This window comes from Phocoena sinus, chromosome 19 (genome assembly GCF_008692025.1).
Source record: "Phocoena sinus isolate mPhoSin1 chromosome 19, mPhoSin1.pri, whole genome shotgun sequence".
Classification (NCBI taxonomy): domain Eukaryota; kingdom Metazoa; phylum Chordata; class Mammalia; order Artiodactyla; family Phocoenidae; genus Phocoena; species Phocoena sinus.
In genome coordinates this window covers 4,457,079-4,464,351 of record NC_045781.1, presented here as the reverse complement: position 1 = coordinate 4,464,351, position 7,273 = coordinate 4,457,079, and the positions used below count along the sequence as shown (strand labels likewise).

At 42.2% G+C, this 7,273-nt stretch overlaps 1 protein-coding gene across 1 annotated transcript in view; it reads left to right on the top strand.

The window, feature by feature from the left end:
• Window positions 1–7,273, top strand: part of LOC116744054 (zinc finger protein 677-like) — a 46,423-nt gene that overhangs the window by 2,525 nt on the left and 36,625 nt on the right. Inside the window, exons 3-5 of the mRNA XM_032613340.1 lie at window positions 1,172–1,272; window positions 2,306–2,536; window positions 2,633–2,796. Coding sequence (XP_032469231.1) covers window positions 1,172–1,272; window positions 2,306–2,536; window positions 2,633–2,796 — 496 coding nt within the window. The remainder of the gene's footprint in view (window positions 1–1,171; window positions 1,273–2,305; window positions 2,537–2,632; window positions 2,797–7,273) is intronic.

Here is a 7,273-nt window from a genome sequence, read left to right as displayed (position 1 = left end):
GTAATGAATGTCTAAGTGTAATTTCAGATTATACATTCATTTTGAGGGTAGACAGTTTTATTTTTAAAATTGTAATGTATCTTAGCTCTTTTCTCTGTTCTTTATCTCAGAAAGTTTTGTCAAATGTGGATAATAAAGCCTGTAAAACATGAAGTCACTGGGATTTATTTTTACCTAAAGTATTATGAAGTTTGCAGTATTTCTGCAAGGGCATTTTGTAGGGAAGTATATTCTCTTTAATATGAACTCTATAGAAAGTAAAACTAGATTATCAACTATCAAATAATTTCATTTCTATAGTCAGGAATTTTTATGGCAGTATCTGTCACTTAACATCTACTAGGTATGTTTTCTCACATCCTTACATGTGAAAGATTTCATGTGCAGGAAATGGTAATCATTTGAAATGTATTGTTTGGATAGGGTAAGTAGCGTATTTAAATATTTTCACATAAAAATGAGCAGAATGTCTTGGCATGGCACACATGAATAGAAGAAGATATGTCATCACATTTATAAAAGATCTAGCGACTAGGATAGACTTTAGGATCTTTATAAAGTAGATTACTTTGTATTATGTAATATTGCTAACTAGTCATCTTGGCAAGAAAGACATTTCAGCATGGAGTTGATAGTGGAATTTTTCAGCAAACAACACTACAGGAGAAACTAATTATAGGCAGAAGTCATGAATCCATTTTGTTCCTGGTGAGTTTTGTTTTAATAACAATTTCAAGGCAGCCAAATGGACATATTCACAAGAAAAGGACATTTCCTCAATCACAATAGATTTTGAAACGTCTCTGGTAATATTAAGAAACAGATGCAAATTATTAATGGTCAAAAATGTGAAAACACAACGATCTTGTTTGACCTGTGTATATATATTAAACCCTGCGCTAGAAAACTAAAGAGTATACATTTTTGAGCACAGATGGAACAACTAAAATATTCACCACTATCAAATTTAGGTAAAGAGATTTTATTCCAAAGGATAATGACAGTAGAGAGAGTGCTGCAACCACAAAATCTGAAGTCTCAACAACCAGACAGAAAAGAACTTTTCATTTATACTGAGGGCTAAACAAGTCTAGGAAAAAGATCCCGTATGCAGAATAAATGAGCAGGTGGCATGACGCACAGTTTGATCAGGGAACGTTTTACCCTTAAGTCACCTACTCTTGGGAGTGGATGGTGTGGCAACAGGCTTCTTCTGAATTACAGTGCTCAAGCGTGGTCCAAAATTCAGGGGCCTTGGGAGAGGAGAAAAACGTAAGTAAATGTTGCTTAAATCATGTTTACAAGCATTGTTCCGAGTGATCAATGAGGACAAACAATTCGGTAATCGTTGACAAGGCAAAGGGTGGGATTTTGGAGGGTCTGTGTCTGGATGGTTCCTAAGTAAACAAAGGGGCCAACGTAAGTCTCATTGAAACTAATGGGGAAAAGTGGTTCTTAGTAAGCTGTTAAAAGGGGAAAGGAATCCTTTTACCTTTGCTGTTTTCCAGAGTTACAGAATTAGACTGAAGTCCAATGTCACTATATAATGACACCAAGGAAAATTCAAAAGATAATGTGTGTTAATTTTGAAAATTTGAACATTAGACACTCAGTTTCTGAAGCTAGTGATGTTATCGAAAAATCTTACGGAATAAAGAACAAGTAAGAATAGCCACAAAAAAGAAGCCAAAAGAAAGTGGATATCCATAGGAGACATGTTTATTCATGACTGGTAGATCAATGAAGTTAAAAATTCAGAAATATGCCAAAGCGCACATGAAAAGTTAATAAGTAGCAAAACCTACAGTGGAGACATTAATATTCGGGAAATGGAAATTCCTATCACAATAAGAAAGGGTCTTATTCATCACATCCTATGGCAAGATAAATGTCAAAGGGTAAAAAATAAAATATGGTTGAAACACCATTATAAAGCAATTATACTCCAATAAAGATGTTAAAAAAAAAAAGACATGAAGAAGGAGGAAAAAAAATACGGTTGAATTATTCAGTAAGGCTTGGTTCTCAAGCACCTGACTGTGTAGCCAGTTACTTGCTCACGGCCTCCAACAGAGCCCCTCAGACAATGCCAGGTTTGGGGTTGAAAATTTTCCTCAGTGATTTTTGATGCCTCCAAGTGAATGGCGAACAGAAGTGAAAATTATGCTCTGCAGGGAAGTGAGTGCAAAATGGCACATTCCGCAAGGCACAATTTTGCCTTTCCTGTCACAGTCCAGTTTCCATCACCTACTGTAAAACTCAGGCTTTCGCTTAATAAGAACGTATTAACTGCCTGGGGTCTCAGAAGTTCCCGGATCAGGCCACGCCCACAACCTCGAGCCCCGCCCCCTCCCCCGGTCCCAGAGCTCTCAGCGCCTCGCTGCTCAGAGGACCGTCGTCTTTGCTCGCAGAACGTTCTCAACTCTCCGCTTCTGTACCTAGCCTGGCTCCAAAGGACACCAGACCAGTTCAAAGGATCCAAAGTAGAGAAGCGGAACCTCTCCGTTGGGAAGAGGAACAGACCAGAATCTCCCATGTGCGGGTTCGAAGGCCACACCCGGCGTCCACAGGCTGCGCCCAGCCGTCAAACACCGCTTCCACCCACCGGAACGTCTTTTGACGCGCCCTTTAGGGGCCCCGCCCTCGAGCCGCCTCCTTGCGCACGCGCAGTGAGGTGCAGACGCAGAACGAGGGGCGCTCTCTCGCGAGTGAGTCTCGGTTTTTCGGTGAGAAACTAACGGCGCTCTGCAATCTTCAGGCCCTGCTTCTCCACACCTCGGTTTCGGGGGTCTCCCGGTAAGTTAAAACCCCCTGAACGCGGTCGTCGCTCTCGCTCTGAGTCCGCCCCTTTCACCTCTCGCGGCGTCGGCAGAAGACTGTTCGGTCCTGGGAGTGTGGGTCCGGTTCCGGTTTAAATCGCTCTGAGGCAGGTGCCGGCCCCAACTTCCTGCTTTCGGTCCGCAGAGACACTGACCTCCTGCAGCGACGTTTTCCTACTCTGACTCCCTTTCTCAAACCTTTGTGTGACTCCCGGCTCCCCTCCCCACCCCCACTCCTCAGTACTGTTGCCATCACCCCCTTTCTTTGATGGCTCATTGAGTCATGACAGTTGATGTATCCTCACACTTGTTTTACCTTTAATCTCAGAAGCGATTGGGTATGCTTTAAATGTCCAAATTACTTTCACTCTAAATTTCATTGTTCAGATTATGAGGTTTCTGCTGTATTGTGTACTGGAACTATTCTCTCATGTGTGGTAGATAACTTCACTATGCATGTGGTAAGGGTGTTGATCACCTAGTTTAACCAGTTAGTTTAGTACTCAGTAGCTTCTTTCTTCCCTTAGGTGATCTGCTCAACTAGTGAGCTCTGAGTTTAAGTGTCCAACTAAGTAGATTGTCCCCTTTGTCCTTTCTGTGCAGATGTTAACTGATGGGCTGGACTTGTTACTGACCTGGGTTCTTGGACTCTAATCAGTAGAAATCGATAACAGGCCAGACGAAGAATTCAGGCAAAGCTTTACTGGGACTCGTGCTGCAGCACAAGTGAGCGAGAACAAGAAACAGGTGCCCTTGCTCGCCCCCTGATGGGGGGTGGTGGTTTTGCTCTCAGCACCTCAGAAGTGGCGGTTGGGTTTTGGCCTTTTTGTTTCTTATTGTTTATAAGCTGTTTGCCCAAGCTGTGCATGTGTGCAGTTATTTTTAGTGCCTTATGGCTTCTTTGTATTCTGTGTTCAGGACACATCTGTCCAGGTGCAGGCACTGTAGTCAGGGGCCCCAGGTTCCAGCCTTTTCTAGATTGATGTGAAACTTTGTTCCCACAGAACCCATGTGTGCATGATGAAGAGATTGTTAGGGCTCATGTCCACGGGTGACCCTCTTTCTTGTTTTTCTGGAGGAATAACTATTTGTAATTTCATATTTTTTGACTATAATGTTTTCTGGAAAAGAGGAATTAAACGTTTGAATTTGATTAAACCATGAAAGAGAAGCTTCTCTTGCTCAGGAATAGGAAAGGTAATCTGGAATTAGGACATTCAAACCCTTTCTACCTAAACCTATCCAGGCTGCCACTTCTACCGAGTTCTGCTCACCTAACTCAGATTTCTTCAGGGTAACCTGGTAAAATTACTCCCCCTCCGAGCCTCAGTGTACCCACCTGTGACATGGAGAAGATAGAGGAGAGCAGTTTGCCTGGTTATAATTGAAATTTTAAACATAGTCCAGTCCTCCAGCAATTAGGGAAAATGCTTAAAAAAGAGGCCAGGGGCATAGGCCCAGAGATGGAGGCATACCTTTTTCTCAGCTTGTCTGTAGCAGGAGTAAATCATAAGTTTGATTGCATCATCTCTTGGCATTAAATCTTTTATGGTTTTCCATCACCCTCGGGACAGATGGTTCAATATCGCTCCAGCAGGGAGCTCTGGAGATGGGGTGGCCCCCCAGATTTGCTCCCAATTATTGTATCAGATCGTAACTCCATTCACAATCCCTGTTGATCCAGGGGGCAGAGACTTAGTCAATTCCAGGTCCTCCTCTTAGCTTTCAAAAACTGGGGGAAGAATTTCTGTCACCACATGGTGCTTTTTAAAATGGCTATTATTAACAGTACTATTTTCCTCTCCCCCTTTCTACTGTGGCTCATGCCATCCTTTTCTAAATTTGATGTATCCTCACACTTGTTTTAACTTAATCTCAGAACCCATTGGATATATTTTTTTAAATATTTATTTATTTGGCTGCGTCTGGTCTTAGTTGCAGCACATGGGATCTTTAGTCGTGGTGTACAAACTCTTAGTTGCGGCATGTGGGATCTAGTTCGCTGACCAGGGATCGAACCCGGGCTCCCTGCATTGGGAGCATGGAGTGTTAGCCACTGGACCACCAGGGAGGTCCCTGGATGTTTTTTTTTTTTTTTTGCGGTACACGGGCCTCTCACTGTTGTGGCCTCTCCCGTCGCGGAGCACAGGCTCCGGACGCGCAGGCTCAGCGGCCATGGCTCACGGGCGCAGCCGCTCCACGGCATGTGGGGTCTTCCCGGACCGGGGCACGAACCCGTGTCCCCTGCATCGGCAGGCGGACTCTCAGCCACTGCGCCACCAGGGAAGCCCCCTGGATATTTTTTAAATTTCCAGATTGTTTTCCCTCTAAATTTTATTGTTTAGATTATGAGGTTTATATGCTTTTTATCCTAACTTGGAACTATTCTTTGATGTCTGGAAAATAACTTTACAGTATTTCACTATGTGTGTGGTTAAGGATGTTGATAATCTTTTAACATTCAAAACCTAGTTTAACTAGTTTAACATTCAGTAGCTGCTTTCTTCCCGTAAGTGATTTGCTAAATTAGTGAGCTCTGAGCTGAAGGCTCCAGCTAAGTAGATGCTCCCCTCTAATCCCCTTTGTCCTTTCTGTGCAGATGTTGAAGGATGGGCTGGATTTTTTGTTTGTTTTTAATTTTTTGGCCACACCACACGGCGTGTGGGATCTTAGTTCCCTGACCAGGGATAGAACCCGCACCCCCTGCAGTGGAAGCATGGGGTCTTAACTACTGGACCACCAGGGATGTCCCAGGATGGGCTGGATTGATGTGGAATTTCAGAGCCCATGTGTTCATGATGAAGAGACGGCTCAGAGTTCATCTCTACAAGTGACTCTCTTTCATGGTTTCCTGGAGTAATAACTATTTATAATTTTGTATTTTTTATTCTATTTTTTTGGGGAGTGGAGGAATTAAATGTTTGGGTTTGATTAAACCCCTGAAAGAGAAGCTTCTCTTGCCCAGGAATATGGAAGTTAATCTGGAATTAGGACAAACTCTTTGTATTTAAACTTATCCAGGCCACCACTTACACTCAGTTCTGCTCACTCAACTCAGACTTCTTCAGGGTAACTTGGTAAAATTACTTCCCCTCTGAGTCTCATGTGCCACCTGTAACATGGAGAAGATAGAGCAGACCAGGTTTTCAGAGTCTGAGCAAATGGGATCCCTGAAATGATTTTGAAAATTGGTCTTGTGTTTGCATTTGGCAGGTTTTTTGGATGTGTGCCCAGTTATCATTAGAATTTGAAACATGTCCCAGTCCTCCAACAATAATGAAATCCACTAAGAAAGAGGCAGGCGCATAAGCCCAGAGAAAGAGGCATGACTATCAGCTTCTTTCTCTATCTGTGAATCGTGGGGTAAATCTTTTTTCTTTTTTCTTTTTTGAGACTTGTGATGGTTTCATAGTGTATGCAGATGTCAAATCACTGTTTAGTATATTTGAAACATGTACTGTACATCAATTATACTTCAAAAAAATAGAAAAAAGCTAATGTGACTTAAGAATACATTGATATAAATGCAACATTCGATATCAATATCATAAAAACAGATGGTTGCTTCTTCATCTCTTCAATAGAATATTCTGTTTTGGACTTTGGGCCAAATTTTAGGAAGAACCTTTGACAACGTAGGATGCCTATATGAGAAAGCAGAACCGGGCCGAAGGACCTGTGACAACTTTCTGAAGAACTGCTTGATTACAATCTTCACATAAACACTGGAGCACTGTAACTGGGTTCAAGAAACAATACTTATTGGCTTATGATGTTTGTCATAAAAAAATACACAGTATGTTTTACTGAAGGCAGAGGTTATCATGAAGAAAAGATTAGACCATGTGGGAATATGTAGTGTTGGATGTGTTGCTGTGTGTGTCCGCGCTAATCAGTATTGAGAGTATGAGTGGGCAGGTAATGCAGTCAAATGGAGGACAGTTCCTTCTCTGATTACACTGAGGGGGTAAGAAGGCTACTTGTTGAAGATAGAAAATACCTCATCAGTATGGACTTCCCTAGCTCCTTAGGTATTACTATATCCTCATATTTAATGACCTGGGTCCAGTCCCAGCTGGCATAAAGTCCACTTTTGAAATAGTGCTCGAGGTTGCACCAGTGGATGTGTTGGGAGCCGCGTCCTTGTACCTTCTGGTGTACAGACAAATTTTAGCACTAGTCATCCAATAGGAAAGTAATAAAATGATATTCATAATAAAATAATATTGCTGTAAACACAATGACATCTACCAACTGGTGTATGCTTACTTCTTCTGCAGTTATACCTCTGCTCATTCAATCTCAACAACCTATTTCCAATAAGACATTGAAACACAGATATTTCTTTCTTAATAATTATGTTTTCATCGAGTGTTACATGATTAAGGATATCGTCTCGGGAGTTCCCTGGTGGTCCAGTGGCTAAGACTCCGCACTGCCAGTGCAGGGGGCCT